The sequence below is a fragment of the Myiozetetes cayanensis genome, unplaced genomic scaffold, assembly GCF_022539395.1.
Source record: "Myiozetetes cayanensis isolate MyiCay16 unplaced genomic scaffold, myiCay2020 scf16, whole genome shotgun sequence".
Taxonomy (NCBI): Eukaryota; Metazoa; Chordata; class Aves; order Passeriformes; family Tyrannidae; genus Myiozetetes; species Myiozetetes cayanensis.
Window position 1 is genome coordinate 287,791 of NW_026087270.1, and position 15,390 is coordinate 303,180.

A 15,390-nucleotide genomic window follows, 5' to 3' on the forward strand; every position below is an offset into this window, starting at 1 on the left:
CATGTCAAGGAAAACGGAACTAAGAGACTATAAGAAGAGACTTTCCGACACGATAAGGCGCGGCAGTTGGCGGAGCGGAGACTCCCCTGTCGCCCAGCGCTGCATTTGCTCATATTCTACTTGCTGTAACCAAGTAATCAATAAATTTCAATTGGTATCTTGATCCATTGTGGTTTCAATTTATAACAACTGACACCGCACCGGACTGAACTGGACTGACTGATACCCACCGCACCGCACCAGACTGAACTGGACTGACTGACACCCACCGCACCACACCGCACCGGACTGAACTGAACTGGACTGACTGATACCGACCGCACCGCACCAGACTGAACTGGACTGACTGACACCGACCGCACCGAACTGGATCGAACTGGACTGAACTGGACTGACTGACACCGACCGCACCGGACTAGACTGACTGTCACCAAACAGACCGAACCGGACCGGACTGGACTGGACTGGACAGACTGTTACCGAACAGACCGGACCGGACCGGACGGGCACCGGCGGAGCGGGGTGGTGGCGGGGCCGGGAGGAGCGGCACTGACCGGCCCTGCCCAGCCCAGCCCTGCCCAGCCCGGCCCTGCCCAGCCCAGCTCTGCCCTGCCCGGCTCTGCCCCCGCCGCCCGCCGGGTTCCCCCTCCCCGGCCCCGTCCCGGGAGCTCCGGGCAGTGCCGGCGGGTTCGGTGATTTGGGGTTCGGCGTGTCCGAGCCACCTGGAATGGCAAATCCCGGTGATTTTAGAAGCCGTTCGTACAAGTTCAGGACGCAGCCGTGAGGAGAACCGCAGGAGTGTAGGTGGGGATAACATGGGTTTGTGTTTCACAGGGATCCCGTTTTACTCTGCTGATGGTGTTGAGAGAGTCAGATCTTGCCAGCCGACAGTAACACACCTGTGGATGAAATCTCGACCAAAAAGTGGAATTCATCCTAAAAAAACTACCCTTTTAGTACAGGTAAACACACACACGCAAAATCACGATTTTGAGATTGCACTCAATTTGTACATCTTAAATAAAAAACACAAATAAGGCTTCTGCTGGAAGCTTTGCCTCTTAAAACATGGTACAGACCCCCCTTTTGTATTTACAGCCTGGAAAACAACACAACAAGGACCAACCTCTGGAGAGGGGACTTAATAGCTTTTGTTGCAGCTACTGGACGTTAATATGTTGCAAAGATTCAGCAAGTATTTTGTTCGGAATAGGGCTTTGAAACGCAATAACAAGCCAGATTTTTCCAGAAAGGGCCTGCGTGTTTCTAAATGGGAGCCAGAATAGAGTCCTGGGAACTTTGTGCCCAAGTTGAACTGACTGTAAAGTCACGGAGGATTTGAGTGCCCGGGGAGATTTCCTGTAATCGCTCTCACCATGTCCTGGACTACTTGAAAGACTTTGTAGCAAAGTCTGCAGTAAATGACTGATAAACCATATCAAGTCCACGGGAGACTACTACTCAGGTCAAGTAAAGCTACTCTTTAGAAAAGTAACAAAGACACCGATATTCTGTAACAAGGAAAGAGGCTGGTGTGGCTGCTTCTGAACCAGGGCAAAATGACACATGTTGGAGGAGGTGGAGAGCCTGGAAACAGTCTGGAGGATCAGCTCTGGTTTTCCTGCCTCCTCACAGAGGAGGATGTATCTGCATCAGATATGGGTGGGGCTTGAAAGGAAAAAACAGCTTTGGAGGAGGTCACAGGGCAGCCCTGGCTCATGGAGAGGGGACAGAACCAGAGGAAGGGAGGGAGGAAGGGTGGTTCTGACATGACAGCCCAGAGAAGGGGAAGAGGAATACCTTGAAATACAGCCGTTTGCCCCAAAGAGTCACATGGCTTTGCTTCTGGAGAACAACTTCCTAAGTCTTCCCTCATCTGCCTTTCAAAAGTGGAGTTGAAGGATTCCCATTTATAGAATTAGGGTTCCAAGCTCATGTGGTTGGAACAGGAAATAGAAATAGACATTTCTTTGAGCTCAGGACACAGTAAATGAGCATTTCAGGAGAGAATTCAAGTGGAAAACTGTCAGAGTTTATTTTTCATAGAATCACGGAGTGGGTCAGGTTGGAAGGGACCACAGTGGGTCATTCTGGTCCAGCAGGGTCATCCCAGAGCACATGGCTCAGGATTGTGTCCAGATGGTTCTGGAATATCCCCAGTGAGGAGACTCCACACCCTCTCTGGTCTCTGTTCAGGGCTGGGTCACTGCCCAGCAAAGAAGTTCTTCCTCACGTCCAGCTGGAGCTTCCTGGGCATCAGTTCCTGCCCGTTCCTCTTGTGCCATTGCTGGGCCCCCCCAGCAGAGCCTGGGCCATCCTCTGCCCCTTCCCTGCACACATGGACAGACATGGATGGGATCCCCTTCTCAGTATCTCCTCTGGAGGCTGAGCAGGCTGGACACTTTTTCTGAAACAACTTGCAAGTTTCTGGAAGAGAGAAGTTGGCCAGAATGAATTAAAAAAAAAAAAACAACTTAAGGGTTACATTGTAGCCTTCTTGATCTCAATTATTCCTGAGCCTCCCCATCAAGCCCTGTCTAGGTGAGTAGAGAAGTATTTACGAGTAACTTCAAGAGCTTCAAAATTTCTACAAGCCATATATGAAAAAGAAATTCCTCTGCAGCTGAGATACATGAAACTCAATTTAAACATATTCTGCCTTCCAAGCAGTTGACCTGGGTTTGGTGAAGGGTCTACAGCAGAAATCTTATGAGGAGTGGCTGAGGGAGCTGGGGACGAAAAGCCTGCAGAAAAGGAGGCTCAGGGGGTACCTTCTGGCTCTCGCAACTCCCTGACAGGAGGGGGGAGCCGGGGGAGTCGGGCTCTGCTCCCAGGGAACAGGGACAGGAGGAGAGGGAATGACCTCAGACTGTGCCAGGGGAGGGTCAGGTTGGAAATAAGGACAAATTTCTTCATGGAAAGGGTGGTCAGGTGTTGGAACAGGTTGCCCAAGCCAGTGGTGGAGTCCCCATCCCTGGAGGGATTTAAAGATGTGTGGATGTGGCACTTGGGAACACGGGGTTGTGGTGGCCTTGGCAGTGCTGGGGGAATCTCAGAGGTCTTTTTCAACCTAAACAGTTCTACGCTATTCCTAGGACAGCTGCTTGTTCTCTAGTCATCTTTGTGCTCTCCAATTTTTGGAATTTATAATTTTTATTTAAAACCAGCAGTTAAAGGAATATTTTTATAGTGTAAACTCCAATAATAGAGGTAAAGAGTTCTATAAGTTCATTTTAAGAAGTTGTCTCAAAATCTTATCTGAACCTGGTAGGTACCATCTCGATGTTAAATTTAAACTTAAGATAGTTGAACTGTATATTTGAAGGCACTGAAATTATATATTTGAAAGAAACACATAACCAGGAAAACAGTGTTCATTTCTAAGCATTTTCACTTCTTTAAAAGACAAGAAGCTGCTTGTCTCTGTGACCTGTTATCACTGTGCAGCTGAACATGGCAGGGGGATCCTGTTGTGTACTGAGTTAATAATGACAAACCTGGGCTGGAAACAGGGCCCAGGGTTTAGCAGTGGAGAGAGCTCAACAAGCTCTGTGGTGGATTTTCTTTCACAGGCAATTTTAAAAGCACAGTTGGAAGTTAACTTCCTCAAAGACCATTCTTTATCTTTGATTTTATTTTTTTAAAATATTCTTTACGTATATAATTCCTAGAAAAATGAAAGAGCAATAAATATGTTCAGAAATGTTTTCTGGGATGAAACGTGAATATTTGAAAAACAATTTTGTAGTAGAAGAATGAATACAAAAGTTCACAGAGATTCTGTGCTTTACTAGAAGTCTCGTTCTCTATGTGAAAGCTCAAGCCCCAAACCACTTTTAGCAGCAAGTTTATAGACATTCTTAGGTATGTCCTCACCTCTTGACTTGAAAGCAGTCCAGTGTGTCACTGTACATCAAGTTTTGTTAAATAGAACATTCCATTATGCTTCCTTACTCTGTGTGTTTATATGGTTCAATTTGGAAGAGGTGAGTGGGAAGAAATACCAATTAATGTTTTATAGATTTCCCACCCAGAAATGTCTGTTAAAATTTAATACTTGCCATTTTCTCCTTCTGGTGGGAAGGTGACTTTTATCTTCTGAAGTTACAAAGCAATAAAGTTTCCTCCAGGGTGGTTTTTATGGAAACACCCAGTGTAATGCCACAAAAAAACGGACATTAAAATTTGTTTCATAGTCAGTACTAATTGCAGAATCACATGTATAGTTTTCCATTCTCTTATGAAAATTCTGGAGATGGTGGTATGCAAATGAAGTCCAGGATCAGGGCAAGTGGTGGTATGAAATGTGCTCTGATAAAATCAAGAAAATGTGTGACTCATAACAAAGTAGTATTGGATAGATTGATATTTTTCCAACCTAAATAATTATTCTTTCTATTTGTGCAATAGCAAACTGAGTCACAGCATCCACTATGTTTTAATTAAATTTCCAGGTAGAAACATTTGTTAGAGACCCAAATTTAGTTCAGCTGTAGCACTCCACGAAAGCAGGTACTTATTTGCTAAGCAAATTTTTGATGTATAGACCTATTGTGAACATTTAATGCTGCCTTTCATAACCACTGCTGTGCTTTCCCATGCACTTACTGCACCTATCTCCTGCTCATACGTCCTGACCACACCTTTGGGCTTTCAGTATTTTACTGGCCATTTTACTGAAGAAATATGCACTGGTTTAATTTCAGGAGACGTTTCAACTTATCCTAATTAAACTGGTGCAACCTATATTTAATGTGTTTAAAAGCGGTTTATTCTGATTCATCACAAACCTGCTCCTAAAGGACAACCGGGAAAAACTACCCTGAATAAAAATGTGACCTTCACTGAGAGGAAAGAGAAGGTGGCAGAGCAGCTGAGTGTGGTGACTCCAGAGGGTTGTACAGGGTATGAACAGATGGAGTTGGGACTGGAGAGGAGCTGAGAGCACTGAGAGCCCTTCACTTGCTCCCACCAGTGCAGTGAGATTGGGGGGGTTATTCACTGAGGCACCTGGTACAGTTTTGTGGGAAATCCTGAAAAAAAAATTAGAAAATGAAGGGTGATTCACTGTTTCAGACCACAGAGCAGCAGCTCAAGTACAGCTCAGTTACAGTTCCCCCCGCAGGGCAGCAGGGACAGAGCTGCAATCCAATCTCTGTCTGCTGCCTGGAGCACAAATCTGCGGGGATCCCCCATCAGAGGGGGAAACTTTTTATTTGGAGGGTCCCATCAAAGACACTGCCCTGTCATTAGTTATAAAATGATGATTTAAGACCACTGTCTTTCTCTTAAATGGTATTTCCGAGTGCGTGCGGAAGTGTTGATGGGAAAGAGGCACACAGGAGTGCGATGGCCAAAGTGTTAGTAACAGAATGAACTACCTTAACATCTCCCGTGGGGATGCTGCGGGATCAGCACGCCGGAGCAGCTGCTGCGGTGATGCAAAGAGTCTCTCCTTCTTGGTTTACAAGTCGTCTTCTTCCAACAGCGTCCCCGCTAGGAAACTGTATCCCTGCAGCCGCTGTTGGTTCGGGCACACGCAGCCCGCAGCAGGGGCCGGGGCAGCTCCCGCAGCGCAGATCCCGCCCAGGGGCCGCTGCGGGGCAGCCCAGGCGGGTCCGGCGGTTGCCCCGGGCGGGCCGGGCCGGGCCGAGGCGAGCGGAGGCGAAGGGCAGGGGGACGGCCCCGGGCTGGGCCCTCCCGCGGGGTCCCTGCAGGTACCGGGGGCAGGGGCTGCTGCACGGCCCGCACCTGCGGCATTGCCCGCACACCGTGCGGCTTCTCCGGGGCTCTGCAGCGCTCTGGGCCCCGAGGATGGCACACGGGCGGTCCCGGGTAGTCTCTGGGTGTTCCCGGTATTCCCGATCCGTCCCTGGCTGTTCCCGGTCCATCCCTGGCTGTTCCCGGTCTATCCCTGCCTGTTCCCGGGCCATCCCTGGCTGTTCCCGATATTCCCGGACGTCCCTGGCTGTTCCCGGTCTATCCCTGGCTGTTCCCGATATTCCCGGTCCATCCCTGGCTGTTCCCGGCCCGTCCCTGGCTGTTCCCCGTCCATCCCTGACTGTTCCCGGTCTATCCCTGGCTGTTCCCGGGCCATCCCTGGCTGTTCCCGGGCCATCCCTGGCTGTTCCCGGTCCATCCCTGGCTGTTCCCGGTCTATCCCTGGCTGTTCCTGGGCCATCCCTGGCTGTTCCCGATATTCCCCGTCCATCCCTGGCTGTTCCCGGTCCATCCCTGGCTGTTCCTGGTCCATCCCTGGCTGTTCCCGGGCCATCCCTGGCTGTTCCCGGTCCATCCCTGGCTGTTCCCGGTCCATCCCTGGCTGTTCCCGGTATTCCCTGGCTGTTCCCGATCCCTGGCTGTTCCCGGTCTATCCCTGGCTGTTCCCGGTCCATCCCTGGCTGTTCCCGGTCCATCCCTGGCTGTTCCCGGTCTATCCCTGACTGTTCCCGATATTCCCGGTCCATCCCTGGCTGTTCCAGATCCATCCCTGGCTGTTCCCGGGCCGTCCCTGGCTGTTCCCGGTATTCCCTGGCTGTTCCCGGTCCATCCCTGGCTGTTCCCGGTATTCCCTGGCTGTTCCCGGTCTATCCCTGGCTGTTCCCGATATTCCCTGGCTGTTCCCGGTCCATCCCTGGCTGTTCCCGGTCCATCCCTGGCTGTTCCCCGTCCATCCCTGGCTGTTCCCGGTCTATCCCTGGCTGTTCCCGGTCCGTCCCTGGCTGTTCCCGGTCTATCCCTGGCTGTTCCCGGTCCGTCCCTGGCTGTTCCCGGTCTATCCCTGGCTGTTCCCGGTATTCCCTGGCTGTTCCCGGTCCATCCCTGGCTGTTCCCGGTCCATCCCTGGCTGTTCCCGGTCTATCCCTGGCTGTTCCCGGTCCATCCCTGGCTGTTCCCGGTCTATCCCTGGCTGTTCCCGGTATTCCCGGTCCGTCCCCGGGGCGGGGCGGAGGCACCGCCCCTCCCAGGGTGCCCCGCGCGCGGCAGAGCCCCGCGCGTGCGCGCCGCGGCGCCGGCTCCCAGCTCAGCGCAAGATGGCGGCGGGCGCGTCGGACCCCCTGGAAGAGATGCTGCTCTTCTCCGAGGAGGTGGACGAGAAGGCGCTCAGCGACCTGGTGGGATCCCTGGAATCGCAGCTGGCAGGCGGCCGCGGCCCCGCCGAGCCGCCCGCGCCCAGGACCTCCGCCCCGTCCCAGCCGCCGCCGCCGCCGCAGCAGCAGGGGAGCCTGGCGGGGGGCAGCAGCCCCGGCCGGCAGCAGCAGCACGGCCGCCCCGCGTCCCCTCCCGCGCCCGGCCCCGGGGAGGCGGCGGGGCACCCCGGCACCGCGGGCAGCCGAGCCCCCGCCGCGGGGCCGCCGCCGGCCCCGTCCCCGCCGGCGGCGCTGGCGGCGGCGGGGCGGGCAGCGAGTGTAAACAGTAGTAGTGTGCAGCAATCACATGGAGCGGCGCCCGCCGGCGGCAGCCCCGCCGCGCCCGCCCCGCCGCCGCCCGCCGCCCCTGCCCCGCCTGTCAACAACCATGTGGCCGCCGGCGCCGGGCGGGACGCGGGGAGCCCCGGCCCCGGCCCCAGCCCGCCCGTCGCCGACAGCGCGCCCGGGCCCGCGGCGGGCGGCGGGGCCCCGGCGGGGGCGGCGGGGCGGGGGAGCGGCCGAGGGCGCCGCCGCTGCCCCCGCGCCGCGCCCCGGCGAGGCGGCGCCCACCGGGAGGGCTCGGGGCCCGCCCGGCCGCGGGGCCGCCCGCCAGCGGGGCCGCCCCGCCCGCAGCGCTGCCCGCGCCCGCCGCCTCCGCCAGCCCCGCGCCCGCCGCGCCGGCCCCCGCAGCCCCTGCCGCGCCCAAGCCCGCGGGGCCCGCCAAGCCCGGCGCTGGCGCTGCCCTGCCCGCCGCCCCCCAGCCCGTGTCCCCGCGGCCCGCGCTGGGCGCTGCCCCCCCCCGCATCGTGGCCCCGCAGCTGATCGTGCGGCCCCCCCCGCAAACCACCATCCAGCTGCCGCCCGGCTTCACCATCCCGCCCGGTAAGTGAGCGCCGCGCTCCCCGCGCCGTCTCACGTTCTTGGCCCCAGGGCTTTTCTCCCCCTGAAGTTGTCACCTTCCCGCTGCTCGACGTGCTGGAAACCGGAGAAGAGCCACCTCCACGGGCTGCCGCTAATTAGGGTGTCACTGGCGCGGCTCGTGCTCGGTAATTGCAGCTGTTGAGGGTGAGTTACTGGAGTGTCCTGGGGTCAGCAGCAGTCACGGTGAGTTACCCCGAGGTGGTACCGGACACAAAGCTGGGGTGTTAGCTGAGAATAACTTCATATATGTTTTGAAGGACTTTATTTTCTGCTTTACTCTTGATAGTCTTGAAAAGTTTTGCTGCTGGAAAGCACGTCTTCTGCTGCAAATCAGGTGGCAGGATACAGGCAAATCTGTGCAATGTAGAATTTTCAGTGTCAGTGATTGCGGTGGTGTCACTGTCTGCTGTGTCAGGGCAGTCTTCACACCATCCTATTTCGTTTCCAACTCTGAGGCAACTGTTATGTCCTGTTTGTGCTGCTCTAAGTTTCTTAACTTTTCGTTACTAAAAATGTAAGTTCAGCAAGGTTGCTGACTAACCAAAGCACCATCCCATCATCCCAGTGATTCCTGAGCTAACTATATTGTTTCATCTGAGGAGTTGACTTTCATGTTGCAAAGGCTTGGGTATCTTTGTGTCTTTTTGATTTAGGAGTTGACTTAACATTTGAACTAATTTTTTTCCCTGTTAATATCAATGTCTGAAATAACTTACTTCTACCATCTTGTTTCTTAAAATATTTGATACTTATTGCCTAAGTAGAGCAACAGTGGGATGGTCTAGAAGCTTGCTCTTAGGTTGACTGGGTCGTAGTTATGTATTTGGCCATAGTTCATGAAAGATTCCCCCAGATTCTGATGCTCCAAACATGCAAAGCTCTCTGGTTTCACGAAGACCCAACTTATTTGAAGTTGCTCTCCAGACTTGACTCGCTGTTGTCAGTCTGTCCAAAATTGCTGTGTGCATATGATAATGTGCACTGTAACTTTGCACACAGTTTCTGAAGTTCATTGTAGCAATACTTTGACCTGTTACTTTCACACAGAAGAGGGAAAACAGAGCCTTTGAAAACAGCCTAACCCAAGGCTTAGTAAATGTTATGTAAATAATGCTCTGGAAAGTTATAATTCGAGTTTGATTTCATTACAAGATAGTTGGAAATCCATTAAATTTGCAAAAGCATGAAGATAGTATGTTCTAAAGTGAAGTTACTCAGAAAATCCAGTGGTATTTTTGAGTTTTTAAACTGGTGGATCATTTATAATTAATCTGAAACTCCCATATTGCAAACTTCTGCATAAAGCAGAAATTTAGAATCGGTTTTTGAGAATAGGTTTTTCTGGTGAATAATACTCATAAGTTGTGTATTTCATCTTTAACTGGCTGACAGGAAGGTAAAATAATCTCATAATGTGACCAAATTCTAATGTACATAGTGCTCAGCAAAAGGAATTTATAGCCCTCCAAACTGAATTAAACATAATGTTAATACATGAACTATTTAGTAGTAATTACGTCTGCAACTTTAATTGAGGTTGTGTGGCATGTGCTGCATTTAATTTTTCCTTTCCATTCAATTTTTCCCTATTGAGAATAAAGGTTTAGAAAATGGGAAGATAAATTAACAACACACCTGTGAACCTGTGTAATGCAAATGTGAATTTTTTAACGTGTGGCAAGATTATCCTATGAGGATTATTTTTATTCAGGTCTACAACATAATCAGAGAAGTGATAACCAGATGTTTTAGGAATGTTTATACCAAACACATCATCTGCTTGCAGAACTTTCTACAGATATAAACTGTGAAGTTTATGCTTAAATGGCTAATGGACCTTAAAGGTTACCTTTTAAAGGAGTTTTTAAGGGTTTTTTTTAAGGGGTTTCTTTCAACTTTTTTTTTTAATTACTCTTTGCATTGAAAGGGAATGTGATTATGGATTTGGAGTTTGGATGTGGTCCTTGCTGTCGATTTCCACGAATCTTTAGTTTGTAGTGGCAGAAATTTGCTTGTTTGTGTTTGTAGCAGTGCAGGCTGGCAGGGAGCACCCGAGACTGTGTGAGGGAGGGCTTTTGTTGGTGCTGCAGTTCACTCACACGTTCATCCCACATCTGGGACTTGGTTTTCTCTGTCAGAAACTGAAAGAAAGACTTTCTTGGTATAGGGTTCTGAAATTTGTTACACTGGTGTTTGAATTGCTTTGTCATCAAGTGAGTTGTGTTTGTGTCCCTTTAATGGGGACCTTCTTTGTTTTCCTTTGAAAAGCTAAAAAATATATATGAAGTGATTTGCACATGGAAATAAGTTGTGGAAACAATGTCTACTGACTGTTAGCAGGAGAATAAAAGGGTTCTTACTTTTTTGGTTCTCTAGTAGCTGCAAACAAGATGTTTTGCTGTTTATTTGACCCGTTGTATCCTATCTAGGTTACATTATTAAAATGTGTTCTGGAGCTAACTTGGAATTTCCTTTTAAATACTCTCGTCTGGTAACTGTTTTTCAGTTCTGAGTGAACTAGAGGAAGATCATTGCATGCTTTGCAGTGACCTTGAATAAGTGTGAACTCCAGTGATCCAGAGACCAGCTTAGCCATTGTCTCCCCTTCAGTGCCCTGCTGACCAGAAAACTTAGGGCACAACTTGATGGCAGTGGCTGTGTTGTGTAGAAGACCTCTGTTTGTGAGGTGTTTTACAAGAAAATAATCTGAAAAATTATCATTTTCTTCCAGAAATTGTTAATTTTAAAACCACTTCTGTTGCCATTTTTCTGAAATTGCTGCACTGGTATCATTGTGTGCTGAGGGGTGGTTGTGTTGGTTCTCAGGCACTGACAGGGAACTGTTTGTTCCTGATGACCAAACCACAGGTAGTGCCTCCAAAAATGGTGGGGATGGTGGGGTGGGCACCAAATCAGTTCATCTGTTAATGCTCAGTGTTTCAGTAAATTTCCAATATTGTATACTCAGAAATGTGCCTGATCTAATGTTTGCATGGACATATCCCCATGAGCTGCTGTTTCAGTGGAGCTCTCAGGTCGTTGTCCCTGGTAAATGAAACGCTGAGTTCTGTTCTCAGCTGCTGCATTGTTGGTGTAGTTCACTTTTAATGAGTATTTTCTTTCTAATTTTATTCTGACCTGACTAGACTGCAGACAGTTGCTGTACACCTGTACACTCAAGTGACATCACTGCTTTTTTCATCACTGCTACCCATAAACTGCAGTTATTTGAATTCCAGACTGAATTGGCTATGAAGTTTTGGCTGCTGGTTGCGCCTCCTCTTCTTCTTTGAAATTAAATCTCGTGTTATGTGAGAATAAAAAGGCATACAGCAGAGGGAAAAATGTGCAGTGCTATACATGCATTTTATTCTCTATTCTGCAGTCACACAGTTCTTTGTATGTTATTCTGCACATCATTTGTGTTGATGTCCTCCAATCCCCGTCCCTTTGTTCCCAGGGATGGTGCTGGTGCGCACGGACGCGGGACAGCTGGTGATGGTGCCCCAGCAGGCTCTAGCCCAGGCTCAGATGCAGGCTCAGGTGCAGACACAGGGGCAGGGCCCTGCCAACCTGTCACCCAGGCTTTCTGTGCCCACCACTGGCCCTGTTTTTCGCCTGTCAACAGCTCAGGTATGTCTGGCTTGGTTTCACTTCACTCTGGTGTGTTGTGTTCTACTCTGTCTTGCACATCATCAGCTCATATATTGGTGCAACTTTGCCTTTGTCCCCTTTGTATTGTGGAAACAGGAAATACTTACTGAAATGTAGTTTATCTTCTGAGGATTTTTATTTATTTTAGGAAAAAATTTTGCTTTATAGAGTCCCTCAAGACCTTGTTCAGACTGAGATCACTGGAGGATACAAAGCTCAGTTGTGGTTTGGATTGTGTCACTGGTTTGAGAAGTGCCCCTTGGTGCTCTGAATCAGGACTGTGGTATCCCAGTATGCCGAATGGCTGCCTGGCATAACTGGATTTCACATTAGAAAAAAAAAAAGCCAAGCACATTCTATACAAGGATTGACAATAGTTAACTTTTTAAAATATACTTTATTCAAAACAAAGGTTTGATTCCTGTGATTCACCTCTGGGTGTGATCTGTCTACACTGAAAGTTTTGTGTGTATTGTGAGTACTCTTTGTTTTTTCCAAGGATTGACAGGATGATGTGCTCTGCTGTCCCAAGCTCTTCAGTGGAGTGTGCTCATTTCAACTCAGACTGATGGAGTTGCAGGGGGAGGGTGGGCTGTATTTTAAGTTACTTTGAAGCTTCGTTGGTTTAAAAGCTTGAAGGGAGGCAGTTTAGCTTTGGGCCATTTGGGGCTAGAGCTGAGCTGTCTTACTAAAATGTAGAGGCAAACATTTTTGGATGTTAGTACAGGGCAGCTGTTTAGAGCTGTTTAGTCAGAGTTTAAGGCATTTTTGCCTAAGGTCTGTGTTTGTAGAACATAGTAGATCAGTAATTCTGAGGAAAGGAGATGAAGAGGGTGCCTGTATTATTTTTCAATTGTATAAGTTGCTTGAAACAACTTTAACAGGTATTTTCCAGTATTTAACATTTGATGACTGATCCATTATATATATGTGTGTGTATATATATATAATGCTTTATGCATCACACCATGTTTATGTTCTCAAATATTATTGTTTAATTAAAAACTGAAAACAATGACAAACTTTTCAGAAGAGAAGGAAGCCAGAATAAAATCAGAGAATTGAAAGGAAATTAATAACAAGAGGCAATCTAAACCACAGAGTAGCCAACTACAGTGCAAGTTTTAGAAATGAGTGTCAGTAGGAAGGCTGTAGCTCAATGGAATTTATCTCAGGAAAGACATAAATAAAAGCCTGGAAACACTTGGAAGAACTTTGTGCTCTCAGAAAAGAGGTAAGTGCAGGATTGGATGAAATTTGTAAAAGAGCTCTTTGCAGAAAAGGCAGTAATTTAGTGTTTAAATTTGGGATGTCTGGAAGGATAAGAAGACTTGAAGAAGCCTTCAAAGAGAAATGTATTCCAGGAAAAAGAAACACAGAAGCCTGTGTTCATCTAGAGATGCTTTTTTTTTCGTTAGTTCAATGACAACAAAATTGCAGACAAGTTCTTCTTTGAGTTTGTGTGTCTGTCTTTGGTTGTTTGGGGCTTTCTGTGGGACTCAGTACAATCAGTTCTTTAGTGGTTGCTGCAAGCACACGTTCTAGCAATGGATCGTGAGACAAGTGCACAGTGTAAGTGCACAACTGGAGTTTTGGGTGGGACTGGAGCAAGAATATCCTCTCAGTCTGTTCAAATGAGTAGTTTTAGCTGCTTCTCTTCCATGCTGGTGGTTTTTATGTGACTGTAATTGCTGTGGCCAGCATACAGAATTAAAATTCCCAGCAGATATTAACAAATTGTTTGTCATTTGTAAACTTCTGAGGAACACACCAGTGTTGCACATAGAGTAGAAAGGATGCAAACATGTGGACTGACTGCTTGGCTCTGTGTTCAGAGGGGAGTGAGGATCCCCAAGTCAGCTTTAAGATGTGTGCACAGCAAATGTTGATCATGTTGGCCTCAGGCAGCTGTTCTCTAGCTATGTGAGGCAGTTGGGATTGTACAAAGAGTGTAATTTGACTTGAGGGATTTATGTAAAAATAAAACCATGAGGATAGTGCATGTTCATGTATTTGTAGAGTCAGCTGAAATCTGGAGGGGTTCAGGTGTAATCGTTCCTGTGCAGGGGCTGTCCAGATAAATATCCCCCTGCATTATAGATCCTCCTTTTCCCTGTTTTAATAGAGCAAACCAGCAAGGCTTTATGAATGAGAAATATCTTGCAGGATGCAAAAGTTTGACTATTTTCATGTAGTGGGATTAGAATCATGAGGTTGTAGCTTGTCAGGATTCATGTCCTCTGGCAGATCTTTGTGGTAGCTGCCCAAACTGTACTGCATCATTTCTGTATTTGTTCTAATTAACAGGGTTAAGAAATAATTATTATTGTCCTTGGGAAATTCACACTGAACTTCCCTGACTCTGCTTGTGATCTGCAGGCTCTTCTTCCATTGTGGCAGTGCTTGTGTTTTAGATATGTTTGACCTTAGAGTGGTCTTTAAAAATTGGGGCTGACAACCTTTTAAAACCAAATCATAAAGGTTTAAATTCTGAAGGTTTATCTTATCAGAACTAGGCACGAGACTTATATTTGATTCGGTGGGTGGTTTATAACCAGAGACTGTTCACTGGTGACAAATGTTATGCTCAGGCTTTGGAAATGTCAGTTATTTGCTGGAGTAGTCATTATAATTAATCAATAGGGGGATCAAGTTTTAAGCACAGGATATTGTATGTACTGAAAAATAAGTTTTAGGTGAGTTTCTTATTAAGCTGTTTTCTTTCACAGCCTATTTCTGAGGTGTCAGAATGCTATATTCTGTGAATGAAAATTTTCAGAAGTTTAAAATTAATCAGAAGTAATGTCTTATGTTTTTATGTCTATAAAGTATAATATTCAGGAGTCACTGTGACTGAAACACAGAAGAATTCTGGTGCCATTAGGTCAAGAGAGACAGAAAATAAACATTAATTGCCTGAGTCCTGCAGAGTATTTTGTGAGATGGATGAACGTGGCAGGCTGTGCAGTTTTAACCTTTCTGATATGTTAGTGGAGTGATTGTTATTTTACTGTGCAAAGCTCAAATTTATTACTGTGTCTTCAGCTATTTTGAGATACCTTTATTTGGATTAAAATGCAGGGTGATTTAAATGTGTAGAACTTGGTATTGTACTTTGGTCTCTGAGTGTGTGTTTTACCCTACTTTTCTATGTAGAAAGTCTGCACAGGTGGAAATTTGCAGTCTGCCTTAAGGAGTGCAGGAAATAATATCTTATGAAGGATGTGTGAGAAAAAGGCATGGCTTTCATGTTTCATAGGTCTGATGGTTGCTTTTCTTGAGATTGTTCTACTTCTTAGCCAGTGTTAAGTGTCACAAGTTACTCACCTAAGGGATTATTTTCAGTGTTAATTTGTATATACACTTCACATAATTGTTGTGTGGAGAAAGTCTGCTGTGAGCTGTGTAGTCAGATGTAAAACACAGGATATTAAATAACATGCCAAAGAAATTGCAAAAGCTGGCAGTTACTTTTGGCAACTCATTAAGAAGTGTTGAAAGTGATAACTGGCGAACACGAAATGGATTATGAATTGCTTTCTTTAAAAATAGAAGAAAGAGTGTCTGAAAAATTTACCCAACTGTTCATCTAAATGTGCAAGTTCTTTGATTCTCTCCCCTTGACAACTGAGTAATTTCTCCATTCTCAAAAGGGGAGGAGGGGGAAATAAGGCAGTGTTTGAAA

The 15,390-nt window shown here is 47.7% G+C and overlaps 2 protein-coding genes across 2 annotated transcripts in view; one reads left to right on the plus strand and one right to left on the minus strand.

Moving 5' to 3' along the window:
• Positions 1-2,010: 2,010 nt before the first annotated feature.
• Positions 2,011-6,488, minus strand: LOC126638019 (collagen alpha-1(I) chain-like). The gene is made up of 2 exons (XM_050311628.1): positions 5,382-6,488; positions 2,011-2,427 (listed from the first exon to the last, which is right to left on the minus strand). Exon 1 carries the CDS (start codon positions 6,486-6,488, stop codon positions 5,412-5,414), a length of 1,077 nt encoding a protein of 358 aa, XP_050167585.1. The 3' UTR covers positions 2,011-2,427; positions 5,382-5,411.
• A 531-nt stretch (positions 6,489-7,019) lies between these two features.
• LOC126637702 (transcription initiation factor TFIID subunit 4-like) overlaps positions 7,020-15,390 on the plus strand; it is a 141,671-nt gene continuing 133,300 nt past the window's right edge. Inside the window, 4 exon segments of the mRNA XM_050311096.1 lie at positions 7,020-7,639; positions 7,641-7,703; positions 7,705-8,012; positions 11,512-11,684. Of these exon segments, the coding sequence (XP_050167053.1) occupies positions 7,035-7,639; positions 7,641-7,703; positions 7,705-8,012; positions 11,512-11,684 (1,149 nt within the window). The 5' untranslated portion in view covers positions 7,020-7,034.